Consider the following 18,820-nt stretch of genomic DNA (forward strand, 5'->3'; position numbering starts at 1 on the left):
TAACCTGATCCAAAACACCCACCCACCTCACTCACACACGAAAACAAAGATCACCACAGCCAATCACAAACAAACAATCACATCCTAGGCCAACCCCAACCTCTCTCACCACCAAAGGAACACAAGTGAACAACACAAGCACGCTGACACCAAACTACATACATTAAACATAATAGAAACACCGCTACCCGACCCCACCCCCATCCATCTCCCCTCCCTCCACCCGCCTTTCTTTTTTTTTTTCTTTTTTCTTCTCCCCCTAATGCCTCAACAAATGAAATGGATTTGTAAAAATGTTACATGGGGAAAAAAAAATACGAGGCATTACACTTACACTGTAAAACAAGAAAACCCTTAATAAAATATTTTTTTAAAAAAAAAACAGTTTTGAAAATGTCCTTCAAATGTTACTCAAAGCATAATAACACCTCTTGAATGTTAACAATAAAATGCAATGATTTGTCATTAGATGATCAGAAGTTACTTCAAGACAAAAAAACACCAATTAGTATGATGGAGTAAAGGTTGGTGATTCACTGCCTACACTGCTATTTAGTACCAGAAATCATTTTAAATCATTGCCAGTAAATACTGTGTGTGTGTGTGTGTGTGTGTGTGTGTGTGTGACAACGTACTTGTAGATTTTGGACCCAAGGATGAGATTCATCAATTGATGAGCAAATATTTGAGCACCAGTGCTAAACTGATAAAATGTGGAAAATTTACAAAGCACCAATGGTGTGCACAATGTTCAGAGTCAATTCAACAAAAAGTAAATCCTGTCTAGTAAAGAAAAACATGGGAGAAACTTCTAGGGGCATGAGCTGATTTTTAATCCATGCTTAATTTTCCCTTTTGAAAACCAGGGGACTTAATTTAATAAGGAGAATTAAGCATGGACTTAACTCTCTCCAAAAAGTGAAACTTCAAAATGCTTATCTCTGACCCAGTATTTTTTGCTATTGGTAAAAAGCATCTGAAATTGTACAAAGCACTGGTATTTAAATATGTTTAATACATCTTCCTGTTTCTCCCATTCATTTTCAATAAATTACATACCAGCTATAAGTACTCTCAGGAAAATACCTAGAAAAGAAGGGGAAATGGTTCTAATAAGCAAACTTCTCAGAAAAGAACATTGTAAGACTATTTCTCGAAAGTCTACTCATTCAGACTGGCAGTCTCATAAGAAAGTACTGCAGCTCAAGGTGGATTTCATATCACAACTGGTTGATATGCTTCGCTTACTGCACATACTCTCATATATGACTTGGCCATTTTAAACTTTCTCCTATACTAATCTAGAAATCATACAGGTTTAAAAGAATAATCACTGACTTTATTTGACTTATTAATTCCAAATCTCTTTTTTCTTTTTTCTCTTTTTGCTAGGGTTAGAATTTCCTTTTACAATACTAAAGCTGCAAGTCTCATTTTAAAAATAAGTACTTACAAATCCTCACATTTCATGAAAACAGAGCTTTACTCACATCCTCAAGCTGCTTAGAGGAAAGGTAGGAAATAAAGGTAATAATAAAACAATGGTTTTAAACTCATGATGCACCAAAATACCTTAGTCTGTTTTAAGAAGCTGTGTGAAATTGGTTCTAGAAATGTGAAGGGGATAGCAACAGATACATATAAAATACTTGATTTTTCAGTTTAAACATGGTAGATAAATCACTCTAGGAATCAGATCTCAACGTGAGTATCACAGAGGGTGAATGGACACACACCTCCTTTTAAAACTATTCCCACTAAAATTAAAGAATCAACACTGAAACTTATTCATAGATGGCATTGGACTCCAGTATGCCTACATTACATTGACAACTCCATTCCACCTGTATATTGGAGAGGTTACCAAATATTGGAGACCTTAATTCATCTTTGGTGTGATTGCTCAAAGGTACAAGTTTTTGGTGATTTGTGTTCATGACCATATCTGAACTGCTACACTAGAAGGTTGAAATGAAAGCGGGTCTTAGATCCATAGAATTAAAGACTTGGAAGGGGCCACAAGGGTCATCTAGTCCAACCCTCTGCAATGCAGGAATCTTTTTGCCCAATGTGGGGCTCAAACCCGCAATCCTGAGATTAAGAGTCTTACAGTATGTTCTACCAAATGAGCTATCTCACAGGCATAGCTTTGCTTTCTCTTTTTCAAAGGCGAAACAAATATCTGTTATCTAAGTCACTTGTTTGTAATCTTCTGACTACTGTGCATGTGTAGAAGGACACAGAAGGCTGTTCATTTCGTAAATGGTGTGACAGAGTGTGGCATCTGGCGCTAATGGACAAGATCATACAAAAGTGTTAGCTAGATAGAAGGGAAACTACAAACGACATGCTTGAAACAGATTGGTTTCAGTTTATTTCTTTTACTAGCTCCCAAACAGAAGTGCTCAAACCTATGGTATCTCACAGCTCCTTCTGGGGAGGTTTATTGGCCATCTTCTTCAATACATGTTTATATGATGAAAATATACTTGTATGTAACTGGCCATAAGGATTAAAACCAATGACTATTTTGTTTGTTTTGTTTTGTTTGCTTTTCAATAAAAACAGTATTACAAAAAAGTAAAAAAGCTAGTTGGGCAGGGATGTGATGGGGTAGGTTCACCTATGAGGGAATGGTGAAAGAAATGGATTCTCCAGTCTCTCAGAATAAATAACCTTCTTCCTAGATCATTATATCAAGTAGTAGAGGAGACTCTGAAGTGACTACAAAGAGGGCCAAGATAATCCTCTAAATTTTGATGCACTACTGTGAGATAAACTGTCTAGATTTTGTACCTTTATGAAAGCATATATTTAAAAGAAGGCAGTCTCATATCAATGGAAAAATATTTGGCATGTTACATTTTCACAAGGATTAATACTTACTCAGATAACAATGTGGAATATTAGGCAACCATTTTTTCCCACCAATGTATTTAATCTTAGATGATCCTTTCAAAACATAGCCAGCATAGCACTCAATAATAACTTCATCTCCAGGGTAATAGTATTCTTTTTTCCCTTGTTTTATTATTCCATTAGGGATATGGAGTTTAGCAGTGTCTGGGGATAATCTAACTGAAAACAAATAATGATCATAAACAATAAAGTAACACAAAAGTCCACATAGAAATAAGATTATTTTCCAAAATCTTTCATACTTATACAACTTGATTTGCAAGATGCAGAATGTTCTGTACAAAATGTTAAGAAAACCCATTGATGTTATGTATAGATCTAGAAGGATCTTTTAAGCCTAAGAGTGTAAACAAAAATCATCATTCAGAAAAAAAAACCTAGGAGGGCTGACCCCCTACCCCTTTTCGTTGCTTAGATAAAAAGCTGCCAAGCAGGCTCCACTCAAATTGGCCCTCTCCTCCACAATTTCTCCCTTCTCTAAGAGCAGGTCTGTTTCCCCAAAACTAATATCTGTGAAAAGGGGCAGGAAGGGGCATAATTGTTTCCAGGATGGCACCAGAGGTAATTCCATGCAGACTTCCTAGGGGAGCTACTCCAGAAAAAAATGCACACAATAGACACCTTGCATAAATCTTACAAATTTTCTTTCACGACTGCATGAGGCAAAAGTTAAAAGGGTGGCTTTTTAAACTCCTTTGTTATGCATCAATATGCTATCTAGTGCTATTTTTCTAGAAAAAGAGGTGCCAGAACACACCATGACCACCTCCTTCATTGTCTTTGAAAGGCAATGGTGCCCACCTGAGAGAGGTCCTGGAACTGAGTTCTGGTGAGTTCCGGCTGGGGGAAAAAGCCCTGATGCTATCTGAGCCAGGGTGTTGAGATTTTTGATTCATCACCAGAGTAGCTTTGTTGCTGCTTCCTCTTGTGGTGTGGCTGGACTCTTAGGCCATGGTTGCAAAGCTGTGTGTGTGTGTGATGCATCAAAATATTGATTACAGTGGTACCTCTACTTATGTTCACCTTGGGTTACGTATCCTTCAGGATACACATGCGATGAACCTGGAAGTATTTTTCCGGGTTTCGCCACGCGTGCATGCACAGAAGCAGTCCCTCTGGTTGCAGAAACCTCGGGATCTGACTGGAGTTCCAGAACGGATCCCATCCGCAACCGGAGGTACCACTGTACTAGTTTGTGGATCCTTAAAAGGTAAAGGTAAAGGTACCCCTGCCCGTATGGGCCAGTCTTGACAGACTCTGGGGTTGTGCGCCCATCTCACTTAAGAGGCCAGGGGCCAGCGCTGTCCGGAGACACTTCCGGGTCACGTGACCAGCGTGACATCGCTGCTCTGGCGAGCCAGAGTCGCACACGGAAACGCTGTTTACCTTCCCGCTGGTAAGCGGTCCCTATTTATCTACTTGCACCCGGAGGTGCTTTCGAACTGCTAGGTTGGCAGGCGCTGGGACCGAGCAGCGGGAGCGCACCCCGCCGCAGGGATTCGAACCGCCGACCTTTCAATCGGCAAGTCCTAGGCGCTGAGGCTTTAACCCACAGCGCCACCTGCGTCCCTTGTGGATCCTTAGGAGAGGTAAATGGTGTGTGTGTGAGTGTGTGTGTGAGAGAGAGAGAGAGAGAGGGAGAGGGAGAGAGACCCAGCATCACCCTCTTTTTACTTGTCCCAACAATTCACAAGCTAGCTATTGAGTAAGACACACAGCATTCAGCTTTGCAACCATGGCCTAAAAACCATCATTTTAGCTTCATCCCAATCCTGTATTACAAGGAATGAGAGAATTCAACAGTTGCAGTTTATAGTTGACGCTACACTGGGCATTTTGTTACTTGAAATAACTATTATTTTTACTTTGTCCCATTGTTTCTAGTCTTTGCTTTGCAAATAAAGTAAAACAATGTACATTTAAATCCATCAATTAGTGCATTAATGCATTGCCTCTTCCATAAACATTTAGCACAATACTGTCAAATGAAGCAGCACTATGTTAATATTAGTACAGTAGCACTATCATTTATTATTTATTTATCAAATTTATATCCCTCCTTTTCTCCTGAAAGGAACCCAGGTAGTAGCTTCCCTACAAAGAAACCCAGAAGTGAATGAGATGAGATGCACTCTATATTAGAGAAAAGGCCTGTGGATTAAAATGTATTATTCAGTATTTCATTTTATTAAGGAGATAATGTTTTAATATTAGAACATTAGCAGGGGAAAGCAAACTATTAAATCATTCACTATAATGGGTTGTAGTCAATGCAGCACTAAGGTGAATGTTCCATCAGTGCAAGGATTTATCCTTGTGCAATTGACAGTTCTCCTGTTCCTCCAAGATCTCTTCTGTGGGTTTCACTATCTCTTTGGAGATATAGGAATGGTGCAAGCCATACATGGGAGGAGATGGGTGAAATCTCCTTCCAGTAGTATAAAAACTAGTTGACTACCACCCATTATATTTTCACTGCCCAAAGAATGCTAAATTGGGTGGTATATAAATATTATGAAAAAATGCATGCATGCATAAACATGTATATATACATGGAATGTAACTGTATACCTGGAAGGAGTAGTTTTCCCCCTTTTTGATAACACTAGAACTTATAACACTTAGAAGCTGTTCCAGTGAAGCTGAATGCTGGAGTATTCAGAACCTTATTCATGTAACATATAAACTATGGAACTCATCCGCCCACCCCACCCCCAAGAGGCAGTGATGACCACCAGCTTGGGTGGCTTTAAAAGAGATTTAGACAAATTAATGGAAGATAAAATTATCAGCAGCTATTAGCCATGATGGATATGATCTGTCTCCACGGTCAGAGACTGTATACTTCTGAATACTTGTTGTTGGAAAGCACACAAGAGGAGGGTGCTCTTGTGCTTGGGTATCCTGGCTTGCATGCTTCCCATAGGCATCTGGTTGGGCACTGTAAGAATATGATGTTGGGGGGGTCTTTCACCTGCTCTAGCAGGATGTTTTTATATTTAAGTTTTTTAAAATTCAGCACAACTGATTGATTGATACGGTTATGGTTTTGTAAAACCAGTGAAAATAAACCCTTTCTTCCTTTAGTATGCTATACACACACAAAGCAGAAGCCTGCCAATTTGTTCTCTGACAGCTGGATGTGGGACATCTTTTTCTCAAGCAATATAAACAGGAAAAGGATTTTATTCTTCATCAAATAAAATATACTCCTTCTAGTTGTTCTGAAACTACTTATTAAGGGGAAGGGATTTAAACCCAGGAAAAAAGAAAGAATGCTGGGATGTAAGAAATGAATAGCTTCAGGAGGTGTTCAGATAAGGTTTGGGTCCAGGTTGCCTATCTCTGATTTAGACAATTGGGAAATAGTATCTGCAGAGTACCATCTAACCTACAGTTGCTGTGAAAAGGAAAACTCTGTGATGAGGATTAGAAAAAAGCATGAAAAATGAAACTGCCAATTGCATGCCTTTATATAAATCTATGGTGCAACAACACTTTGAATATTGTGTACAGCTCTGCTTACTGCAATGCAAAAAGCAGTATTGTAGAGGTGGAAATGATGCAGAAAAGGAAAAGGAAATTTATGAATGGACTGGAGCAACTCTTTGTGGAAAGGGTATAATATTTAGGGCATTTTAATTAGGAAAAAAAGATAAGGGGGGTCATTATCGGCTTTAGATTCATTTCAATCCGGTTTCCGTCCTGGTTTTGGGACCTAGACGGCTCTGGTTGCCCTAACAGATGATCTCCGTAAACAACTGGATTGAGGCGGGTCAGGACTACTGATCCTTTTAGATTTGTCAGCAGCCTTTGACATGGTCAATCATGATCTTTTGGACCACCGCCTCACAGACGTGGGGATACAGGGCATAGCCCATAACTGGCTGTGCTCTTTTATCTCTGGTCGGGGACAGAGGGTGGCACTAGGAAGGGAAATGTCGTCGCGCCACTCCTTGGTGTGTGGAGTGCCGCAGGGAGCAATTCTCTCCCCAATGCTTTTTAACATCTTTATGCGCCCCCTTGCCCAGATTATCCGGAGCTTTGGGCTGGGCTGTCACCAATATGCTGATGACACTCAGCTCTATCTGCTGATGGATGGCCACACTGACTCGGCCCCGAACACACTGACCAGATGCTTGGAAGCTGTGGCTGGATGATTTCGTGGGAGCCGATTGAAACTAAATCCTTCGAAGACAGAGGTCCTATGGCTAGGTTGGGATGGCATGGGGATGAGGGACCAACTCCCTTCTCTTGCGGGAGTTAGTGCCATTGCCTTCCGTTAAGAGTTTGGGTGTAATCCTTGATGCCTCCCTTTCCATGGAGGTGCAAGTTACAGCAACAGCCAAGGCAACATTTTTCCACCTTCGCCGCATCAAGCAGTTGGTCCCTTACCTTTCCCGCCCCGACCTGGCCACAGTGATCCATGCGACGGTCATCTCCAGGCTTGACTACTGTAATTCGCTCTACGCAGGGCTGCCCTTGAAGCTGACCCAGAAACTCCAGAGGGTGCAGAATGCTGCAGCGAGGCTCCTCACGGGATCTCTGCCATGGGAGCATATTCACCCAGTGCTTTTCAAACTGCACTGGCTCCCGGTAGAGTACAGGGTCAGACTTAAGGTGCTGCTTTTGACCTTTAAAGCCCTTCACAGCCTAGGACCCTCGTACCTACGGGACCGCCTCTCCCGGTATGCCCCACAGAGAGCCTCAAGGTCCATAAATAGCAACACCCTAGTGGTCCCAGGCCCTAAGGAAGTTAGATTGGCTTCAACCAGAGCCAGGGCCTTTTCAACTCTGGCTCCAGCCTGGTGGAACACTCTGCCTCATGAGACCAGGGCCCTGCAGGATCTGATTTCTTTCCACAGGGCCTGTAAGACAGAGTTGTTCCGCCTGGCCTTTGGCTTGGAGCCAATTTGATTCCCTCCCTCCCTCCCTCTCTTTCTTTTTTCCTTTCCTTCTCCTCCTGCGATGAGGCTACTTTTTAATATTTTAATGTTTCAATATTTTAATGTTGTATTTTAATTTTGTTTTTAAGTTGTAATCATTCAACTTGTTTTTTATTATTGCTTGTAAGCCGCTCTGAGCCTGGCTTTGGCTGGGGAGGGCGGGGTATAAATAAAAATTATTATTATTATTATTATTATTATTATTATTATTATTATTATTATAGAGGTATATAAAGTGATGCATGGTGTGAAGAAAAATGGATAGGGGAATATTTTTCTCCCCTTCTCATAGTATACTAGAGTCCAAGGTCATCAGACCCATCCCCTCTGCAGGGAGGTGGGACCAATTCGGATGGTCCGCCCCCGCCACTTAATGGATCCAAATGGTTTCCAGAGAGTGGTAGGGGATGCTTTATCCCATGTTGATGGCCTTTCAGCTGATTCCCTGGTGGCCCGCTGGAATGCGGAGTTAACCAGGGCTATCGACTGTCTGGCTTCGAAGCGCCCTCTCCGATTGCATGGAGCCCGGACAGCTCCGTGGTTTTCTTCGGAGCTGAGGGCGATGAAACAATCGCTGAGACGGCTAGAGCGTCGGTGGCAAAAAACTCACTCTGAATCTGACCGGACACAGGTTAGAGCTCAACGTCGAGCCTACCAAGTGGCGATAGCGACGGCGAAGAAGACTTTCTTCACCGCCTCTATTGCATCTGCAGAAAATAGTAGCAGGAGACTCTTTCAGGTGGTTCGCAATTTAACGGAACCACCTTTACCACCGGGGCCTTGTAAAGACCCCAAGATCTCCTGCAACGATTTTGCAAAGTTTTTTGCAGATAAAATCACTCATATTCGGAGGGAGCTAGACACCACCGTGGGAGCAGTGCCGGGGCGGGAGAGTGCTAGAGCTCTGTCTGGTCAAGTTGCATGGAATCAATTTCAATCCGTTACCCCCGAGGATGTGGACAGGCTGCTTGGACGCGTGAAACCAACCACCTGTCTCCTGGATCCTTGCCCATCCTGGCTAATAAAAGCAAGCCGGGAAGGGCTGGGCGATGGGCTCTGCGGGGTGGTGAATGCTTCCCTCTGTGAAGGAACATTCCCAGATCCGCTGAAAGAGGCGGTCATTAAACCGCTTCTTAAAAAACCATCTTTAGACCCGGCCAGTATGGCCAACTATCGCCCAGTCTCAAATCTTCCTTTCTTGGGCAAGGTGATTGAGCGCGTGGTTGCTGAACAACTCCAGGCACACCTGGAGGATGCGGACCATTTGGATCCCTTCCAATCGGGATTCAGGCCTCATCATGGGACTGAAACTGCCTTGGTCGCGCTGGTTGATGACCTCCGGCGAGCTAGGGACAAAGGTGAGAGTTGTTTCCTAGTTCTGCTGGATCTCTCAGCGGCCTTTGATACAATCGACCATAACATCCTTCTGGACCGTCTAGAGGGGCTGGGAGCTGGGGGCACTGTTATACAGTGGTTTCGCTCCTTCCTCCTGGGCCGTGTTCAGAAAGTGGTGGGGGGGGATGAGTGTTCAGACCCCTGGGCCCTCACTTGTGGGGTGCCTCAGGGTTCCGTCCTCTCCCCCATGCTTTTTAACATCTATATGAAGCCGCTGGGAGAGATCATCAGGGGGTTTGGACTGGGTGTTCATCAATATGCAGATGATACCCAGCTCTACCTCTCTTTCAAATCAGAACCAGTGAAGGCGGTGAAGGTCCTGTGTGAGTGCCTGGAGGCGGTTGGAGGATGGATGGCGGCTAATGGATTGAGGTTGAATCCTGACAAGACAGAAGTACTGTTTTTGGGGGACAGGGGGCGGGCTGGTGTGGAGGACTCCCTGGTCCTGAATGGGGTAACTGTGCCCCTGAAGGACCAGGTGCGCAGCCTGGGAGTCATTTTGGACTCACAGCTGTCCATGGAGGCGCAGGTCAATTCTGTATCCAGGGCAGCTGTCTACCAACTCCACCTGGTACGCAGGCTGAGACCCTACCTGCCTGCGGACTGTCTCGCCAGAGTGGTGCATGCTCTAGTTATCTCCCGCTTGGACTACTGCAATGCGCTCTACGTGGGGCTACCTTTGAAGGTGACTCGGAAACTACAACTAATCCAGAATGCGGCAGCTAGACTGGTGACTGGGGGCGGCCGCCGAGACCACATAACACCGGTCTTGAAAGACCTACATTGGCTCCCAGTACGTTTCCGAGCACAATTCAAAGTGCTGGTGTTGACCTTTAAAGCCCTAAACGGCCTCGGCCCAGTATACCTGAAGGAGCGTCTCCACCTCCATCGTTCTGCCCGGACGCTGAGGTCCAGTGCCGAGGGCCTTCTGGCAGTTCCCTCATTGCGAGAAGCAAAGCTACAGGGAACCAGGCAGAGGGCCTTCTCGGTCATGGCGCCTGCCCTGTGGAACGCCCTCCCATCAGATGTTAAAGCAATAAATAACTACCTGACATTCAGAAGACATCTTAAGGCAGCCCTGTTCAGGGAAGTTTTTAATCTGTGATATTTAATGTATTTTTGGTTTTTATGGAAGCCGCCCAGAGTGGCTGGGGAGACCCAGCCAGATGGGCGGGGTACAAATAATAAATTATTATTATTATTATTATTATCAAATCAATCTGAATAGGAGATTCAGGACTGACAAAACAAAGCTCTTCATGCAACACAGTTAAACTATGTAATTCATTACTACAAAATGTAGCTATGGAAGCCAACTTGGACAGTTTTGAAAAGGGACTGGAGAATAAGGCTATCAAGGTCTATATGATATAGTCATAATTGTTATATATCAGCGGCAACATGCCTCTCAATACCAATTGCTGGGGGTCATGAATAGGAGAGTGCAATTGCACCATGTGCTGGGTGAGGGCTTCCCATAGGCCACTGTGTGAACAGAATGCTGGACTAGATGGGCCTTTGCTGGGCTTATCTAAATTTATTCCCAGGGGGCAGACCCAAGCAAAGCCCATTGGTTGGTTGCCCCCGTCCCTGGGAATCCCCAGGTTCGGGCCTGCCAGCCAAAGGCCAATCTGCAAGCAGGCCCGCAGTCCTCCCCAGCCGACTGCTGGATCGCTGACCAGGCTGCAATGCCGCCTGACTGTCTAAGGTAAGTAGACTTGTCTACCTAGTAGGGTTTTTAAGTTTTTGTCTTCTTTATCAACAGACGTCAATACCACAGAGCTGGATTTGTACATACAGAAACAAAGTTGTACAGGGGGATCCCACTGATTGTAGCCTTTGCACTGTGCTTTCATCTCCATGGTTTCATCAGGAAAAGAATACTTTTTATCACACCGCACAGTAATGTTACTTCCAAGGTTATAATAAGGTTGTGGTGGATACACACTTCCTTTTAGAATTACTGGAGCACCACAAATATCTTGAGAAACTATAACAAGAAAAATAAAACCACAAAATATATAAAATAATGTCTACATAATTTTAGCCTTGCTTTTATAAGTTTGTGGTAACATTCAAGGTATTACCATAATATCACCTACCTGAATTTTGAGTAATCTATGAAAGTATATCACAAAATGCAGTTTACTACTACCGTATTTTTTGCTCTATAGGATGCACCTTTTCCCCTCCAAAAATGAAGGGGAAATGTGTGTGTGTCCTATGGAGCGAATGCAGGCTTCAGGCAGCTATCCGCAAGCCTTCGGAGCCCAGCGGGAACTCCCACCGGGCTCCGAAGGCTTGCGGATAGCAGCCTGAAGCCCGGGGAGCGTAGCACCAACTCCCACTGAACTCCCTGGGCTTCAGGCAGCTATCCGCAAGCCTTCGGAGCGCGCCCCCAGCCGCGCAAGTTCCAGGAGCGGCGGCGAGGTTGCACGCAATCTTGCCGCCACTCCCCAACCTGTTCTGGGGGCTGGGATCGGGGAAGCCCGGGCTTCCCCGCCGTAGCCCCATGGCTAAAAACGAAGCCAAGACAGCGAGGGGGATCCATCCCCCTCGCTATCTTGGCTTCTGCCAAAGCCGCACGCAGCCTCTCCCAGCTGGAGAGGTTGCGCGTGGCTAAAGAGGAAGCCAAGACAGCCAGTGGGATGGATCCTGCTCGCTATCTTGGCTTCTTGATTCTTTGGGGCTGGAGGGGATAATTCCCCCCCCCCCTTTATTCCACCCCCCTAAAAATTAGGTGCGGCCTATGGTCCGGTGTGCCCAATGGAGCGAAAAATACGGTAATTGCTTCATGGCCAAGTCATGCAAATCCCATTCCTGTGACATCACCAAAAGTAACTTCTGTTCTCTGAGCATTTTCTGAGCAGTTACACATTGGGCAGGCTTGTAAAATAGCCACTTGACTGGTTGTGGTAAGCACAGCTCACAGGCAACCAGGCTAAGAAACTTTATCAGGCAGCTTCTTTCTTTTTGGGCATAAATGACTAACAAAAATCAAAGGAGAGGGTGCCCAAATATATGTAAGAAAAGACAAAGTAACAGATGGGGAACTACCTTCATAGATGACAGCCATAGATCCCCTTTAGTACCTCAGTTTTTTTCTATCTTACTTTCATAAAAACACCATGCAAAATGTTAACATTTGTTTAATAATATTGTTATAGGTTGGTAGGTGCTATAATTTAATTAGGGCTTGAATGTTAAAACTGTGTATCAGACCCCCAAGTGTTAGAATGTAATCAAGAATGTAATCTTAGAACAAGTCTAAGATGTATGTTAGAACCCTCTGAAATTAGCATTTATGAAAAGCTAATTATGTCAGGCAAACTTCCTAGATTGTATAATAGACATTTCTAAAGCCTGGGAGATCAACACGTGTCAAGAGCTAATTAAGTCATTGAATTTCTTTTTGAGGTGTTAGCCTGGGGCACCCTTGTATCGTAGACTCAGGTTGTATATTTGTGTAAATAAACCAAATATCATAAAGACACCCTAGGCTCCACTGTGCTTCATTTTCCAAAAGGAAACACAGACCCTAGATAAGTGTCTGGTACTCCCTGCACTCCGGCACTGCTGTGGTGTTTAACAATGTTATAATATGTACATATATAAAGTCACAATAATATGACATCTCCTTTGTTTCTTTTGTAAGCTCTAAACCATTTGGATTCAACCAAATGGTTGAATATTACAAAGGACTGTAATAAAAATGGGATTCCAATATAAAAAAATGAATTCTGAAAAACTTCCTAAGATAATGGAATCTGAACATTCAAATTCAAAACTGCAATGCAAGAGGGAAGAATTTAGACTCCTGAGCAAGGAGTAAGTGTACTAGTATGTTGCTGCTGGTCAAAATTTGGCTGAGGTCTTACAAAACAGAGGACCATCTATGACTGATTCTCCATTCTGATTTTGATGAAATATGAAATGAGATTTAATCCTGGAAATCTTGTCAGTCTATAATCTGTATTGTTTGCAGAATTTCTTTGTTTTATAAATAGTGGCCACAGCTTTGAGAATCTATTTCTATATTGTAATTTTGTATGCTTTGTACACATATCTACACATGTTCTCATATGTTCAAGTTCTAATAATTATTATTTCTGATATCTTTCATTTGAGTTCGCATGACTTTGGCTTTTGTTACAAATAACTAACATACATCTGTGGGACTAGTGAGGCTAAATAAGCTCTCTTTAAGCTATCTGTTTCAACATACAGTACTTCTTTGCATGCCTGCATTTGGGAATGTGAACGCCCTAGGCATAAATGTCATTTTAAATGGCTTCTTGTTGAATGCAGAAACATAAATGCTAATATTTTTCTATTTAAAGAATTCTTACCCTTTTTGCAGTATGGCACTTTAGGGATCCAAGTATTGTTCGCCTCACATCGAATGAAATAACTTCCGATCATGAAGTATCCAATTTTACATTCAAATGTAATATTGCCACCAAAGGTATAGGAATCTTTAAACTCACTTATCTTCTTTAGTCCATCTTGAACTACTGGATCTGCACATATAATCACTGAAAGCAGAAAGTAATATTAAAAATCAAAATCCCCTAAAAACAGAATCTTTATATTTCTACGTTATTACAAGTTATTTTTTCTGCTGAACTTTACTAAAAAATAATATTTTCCATCATCAATCTAGATCTTTGAAAATGAGACTATAAATGCTTTTCTGGGAGACTGCATAGAACACATGATGAAAAAAGGCTCCCGCTATCTTCAGGCCTCTTCCAACAGGTGTTTTCTGTTTGAGGAATACACATTATTTTAGTAATGGCTGCTGCAAATCAAAGGTCTCCAAAATTAGTCCCATCTGCTGAACTAATCCTTAGAAGGATCCAAATATATTTCCTCCAATTAGCACTTACACATACAGTATTCCTAGCAATCAAACAGTTCATGGGGAAATTATCTCTCCAACAAGCACTGCCATGTAGCTGTGGCTATACCACAGCATGTGTGTGAATCAAGAGAGATGAAAGACATTATTACACAACCCACGCAACATTTTCAAACTTTCTTTAAGAAGGAAAATAAAGCCTTCTCTGAAGCACAGCAAAATCCTCTGTGCCATACCAGTAGAAGTACCTACTGGTGGAAATTATTCACTTTGTTAATGGGCAAGAGTTATCTTTCCTGCTTTTAGACTAACAGGGACTTAACCATAACCCAATATTAAACAGATAATTAAAAATGAAGCATTGTTATGTTTTTAATATGAAGCAGTGCTTTACTGTACTTCTCACTAGTCTATAACCCGACTAAAAGATTCTATCTCAGAAAGTGAGGAGAGAAAACAGACTTTTATGAAAAGTATTATAACATTCTACCTCCATCCAGAGAAGAAAAATCCATGTTAATTTGACCAGTTTACTTTTCTCTAGTGGGAATGCATCCAGCCACTGAATGTACAATGATAATTGGGTAGGCTTTACAAATGGGGATCATGTCACCCATTCTGTATGTTTTACTGCATGTTGTTTTACTGCAAGGGGTATATGGAATAGACACACTCCTGTACACTAAAATCCTGGGTAAAATCCTTGTTTTCTGTGATTCAGCAATCACTTTTCTAACAATTAATGAACCAGGAAGTTAATGCTTTAGCCTTTTCCTAAATATCAATAATTGCTATGATTTCATTCATTGGTTAAAACTGTATCAGTCATGCCAGAAGGCTTTTTACACACAAAAAAGTAGACAAAATGAAGTCTGGACATTTTGACTTTTATCTCAAATTCTTAAAAAATGTAAGGTGGGAAAGGGATGCAACAATACAGCAGAACCTCCTGACAAGTCAACAGGTTTTGTTTTTTATAATCATCATGAAGGAAAAACTGGTATATATTAAAAAAATAACCTTGGCATCTCGGGGGTTTACTGCTCCACAGTGGTCTATTAGTTTTATCAACATCACAGTATATAATAGGTTCTCCAATGAGTGAGAAAGTCTCCTTGCAGCTGTATTTGATCGCTGTTCCATAAGGATAAATAGATGCAGTTCCGTTGTGGTATCCACCAGGAATGTCTGGAAGGTCTTTACATACAGCTCCTAAAAGAAAACTGAATAATTCAGCAAAATGATAGAACTGTCAACAGTATACTGTTGAAAAATCCAAAACATACCGTGTAACAACTACTATTTTAAATATATTTATTTAGAAGTGATATATTTTAAATGCATATTGGATTTCTCAGTTTAATTTATTTTTTAATTTTACCAAAAATGAACAAAATTCATAAGAAGAGAGGCTCACATTTTGGCAGCAGGGAATTACCATTGGTTGTGATTCTCTGAGTCATTCCCTGGGGAGTTGCACATACAGGAACACATCTGCAGTTCTGTGCAGACAGGAAGACTTTTTGGAAGTACTGAAATACACTCAATATCCTGGCTTATTTTCCTGTTAGATTAATAGAAAGTAAATCAGAAGTTCCTGCTTCTTATGTTAACAGAGAACTCTACCTTAATAAAGCCAGGATCTTCATACTGAAATTGATGCACAACCAGGGAAGGAGGAGAAGAGGGAGAGGGGAAGATGCTTGGGTCCAGCGCTCATTCCCAGCTTCATAGAATAATGGTCAGAACTGCCCCATTAATTTTCTGCAGCTGATGTTCCTTATTGCACAGCCCGATGCATAGCCACTTGAAGAGTAAGCTCAAGATAAATGTGCACATTTGTATATTTAAACCTAACCTTTGTTATTACACCACATTTTAAGTTACACTGATAATCTGCCTTTTATCATCATGGAACTCAAGGTAGCACGAATAGGGTAAGTACATATACTATCCAAGCACTGAGCAGATTCCAGACCAGTTGAGTTTTCTATATTCAAATACCTGCACATGCAAACATTCTGTTTTATACTTTTTCATGAATGAAGAATGCTATTACTGTTGAGGAATATCTATTTAGATCTCTATATGTAACCCTACTAACAATGTACACTAACCTTTACATGCAATCTGAATCTTATTCCTTATGGAAACATAGGGAAGATATGACGATAACTCATGACACCAGAACCCTGATGGACTGGTGCCTGATGTAAGCCATGATGCATTCTGGAACATAGCCTCCTTTGTGTTCCCTACCCACCAGGCCCCAATCTAATTCTCGTCTCAACCGAATGCTACATGACATGTTGTACATACTCTCAACAAAGTTTTAAGATAACAATGCTAAGTGTGTCCTTTTTCCTTACACTAGCAACAATAATGGAGCAGGGCCCTTTGTCTTATCAATCAATCGATCCTATACAGGGGGTTGCCTGTATAGGCCCATAAATGTGGACTAAAGAAGAAAGTAATTTGTGGGGTGCTGGAACGTAACCCTTGTGTAGGTGGGGAGTCGTCTGCACAGCCAGCAGCACTTACCTTCTTCAAATGCCTTCTGGATGCCTTTGGGTGTATCTGTATATATATTCTCACGAAGTTCTCCCTGCTTTTTACCTCTTATCTGATTTAACCTATCCTTAGAAGTTTTTAGCAAATTCTAGACTGGGATCTGCCATAGCCACTTTGAGAGTTTTTTGTTTTACAATCAAGCTGTGTAAATTTTATGAAATAAAAAAATCCTTACCATAGTCTCTGCCAGTTAAACGCTTGTAATGAAAAAAGCCATTTACAATTGACGAGACATTATTTCTTTACTCCTGGCTGAATTAACATTACCTAAACCTAATCTGGGAGGTTTGTGTTGTTTAAAATAGCTTAAGAAAGTGCAAACCAGAAAATTATCAACAAGAAACAGGGCGGGATTCAATTACCTCTGGGTGTTCAACGTTCCGTGTAATTTAGATATAAGTTGATTAGTCTAAACTTAGAAATCTCATTTAGACATCTACAATAGCATTTTAAATAACAAAACTGTAAACCCTATAACTAACATTTTTTGTTTTCTTTATTTGTATTGTATGCATAAGGTACTACATTTTGAAAATGCTTGAGGAATTCATTCTTTGCAAATTCCAGTACCTAACTTGCTGGATTCACAACTTGCAGACTAATGCAAGGAATCAGAATAAAGTTGTCCTTCAGATTTTGCACTCCAAAATTTCAGATGTGAATTTTGATTTAAAAAAAACAAACATGAAAACACAACTTTAGGATAAAATATGTTTAGAAATGTCTGATTCGTCTCTGTATTTCTCTTCTTTTGATTGAATTATCTGTTTAATATGAGCTTTTAATGGATAATCTATGTTGTAATTTTATTTATTAAAAGTAACAAAAATATAGAAAAACAGAAAAAGTAATGCATCTTTTTGTGAGAATATACATGCTTCAATATGTATTTCCATGTGCCTATTTTTAATTAGCAGGTTACTATAGAAATGAGACAGAACAGACTTATGAATAGCTGTGAAACAAACACAGAATAGGAACTAACTAATTCGCTTATTTTAATGACCATGCTTACTAAATTTTAAGGCACATTCATAGCCCAATTGTCCCACTAAGTTCAATATAGGGCTTTCTCCTAAGGAAGTGTTCATAGGAATGCAGCCTTCAGGTGCAATCCTCTATATCCCTACCTGGGTACAAACCTCCACTGAACACAGTGAAGCAGATTTCCAAGAAAACTGTGCTGTTAATCACAAAAAATATCACTCCAAATTTGTAAATAATTTACACTACTTACGCACACAAAGTGGAGGTGGATTACTCCAGTGAACATCACTTCCCTTTGCCTGACATGTGTTCCAACGTCTCCCAATCATTGTGTATCTGAATGTACAGGATAAAAAATCCAACCAAATGATGCTCAATCCATATAAATCAGAAGTACAGTTGGTAGGCAGTTCATAGAGCGGTGCTGTTCAGGTCTACTCCAATCTAGACAAGGTCTTACTGCCCTTAAAATATCAAGATTACAGCTGCTCGATCTAGCCCTGATTCTTCATGTCTTCTATGCTTATGGTAATTTTTTAATCTCTTGCTAATTATGCTGTTTTAAAAGTGTATTTTATATTGAACTCCTTTTTACTAATGTTTTCTTCTAAAATGTTTAAGATAAAAAATTGTTAACTTCGCTGTGTTAAATGTGCATTCTGTAGTCAACCTCTTTCATAATGTATTATTTTGATTTTTTTAGGATTATATTTAAGTTTCCTGTTAATTACCGTATTTTTCGTCCCATAGGACGCACCTAGTTGTTTTTTTTTGGGGGGGGGGGAATTAAGGAAACTTTTTTTCCTTTATTTCCCCCCCAAAACCAGGTCAGGGAAACCGAATCAGGTCAAGGAACAGCGGGATGGCGGCGCTGCGCCTCCTTGCTGTTCCCTGAGCTTGTGGGGCTGGCCGATGTCTGTCCGGCACGGGGCCCCACGCTGCAGATGTCAGCCCAGCAGGCGGGGCGCTCTGCTTCAGGGCGCCCCTCACGCCGGGCAGCAGGCTGCTATCCGCAGCGTGGGGAGCAAAGCTGCCTAGGCTGCAGATGTGTTCCTGAAGCCTGGAGAGTGAGTGGGGTCAGTGTGCACCGACCCCTCTCGCTCTCCAAGCTTCAGCGAAAGCCTGCATTCGCCCCATAGGA

General features: G+C 41.6%; 1 protein-coding gene and 2 long non-coding RNA genes across 15 annotated transcripts in view; 2 read left to right on the plus strand and 1 right to left on the minus strand.

The window, feature by feature from the left end:
- LOC307218041 overlaps positions 1-18,820 on the plus strand; it is a 355,464-nt gene that overhangs the window by 90,061 nt on the left and 246,583 nt on the right. The gene's annotated exons all lie outside the window — the stretch shown is intronic.
- LOC307217676 (membrane cofactor protein-like) overlaps positions 1-18,820 on the minus strand; it is a 36,506-nt gene that overhangs the window by 5,555 nt on the left and 12,131 nt on the right. For 7 of the 12 annotated variants that reach the window (XM_079979344.1, XM_079979350.1, XM_079979351.1 and 4 more), the window contains 6 exons: positions 17,930-18,015; positions 15,142-15,333; positions 13,610-13,795; positions 11,028-11,250; positions 2,887-3,074; positions 1,060-1,086 (listed from right to left, as the gene is read on the minus strand). In XM_079979344.1, coding sequence (XP_079835470.1) covers positions 1,060-1,086; positions 2,887-3,074; positions 11,028-11,250; positions 13,610-13,795; positions 15,142-15,333; positions 17,930-18,015 — 902 coding nt within the window. Of the gene's footprint in view, positions 1-1,059; positions 1,087-2,886; positions 3,079-3,317; positions 3,430-11,027; positions 11,251-13,609; positions 13,796-15,141; positions 15,334-17,929; positions 18,016-18,820 lie in introns of those variants that run through there. The other 5 variants (XM_079979352.1, XM_079979349.1, XM_079979348.1 and 2 more) reach the window with 4 other exon arrangements.
- LOC307218070 lies at positions 3,424-6,660 on the plus strand. The gene is made up of 3 exons (XR_013839737.1): positions 3,424-4,129; positions 4,507-4,787; positions 5,145-6,660. It is a non-coding gene; the product is annotated as an uncharacterized lncRNA (long non-coding RNA).

Source organism: Podarcis cretensis (genome assembly GCF_951804945.1).
Source record: "Podarcis cretensis genome assembly, chromosome: 6".
Taxonomy (NCBI): Eukaryota; Metazoa; Chordata; class Lepidosauria; order Squamata; family Lacertidae; genus Podarcis; species Podarcis cretensis.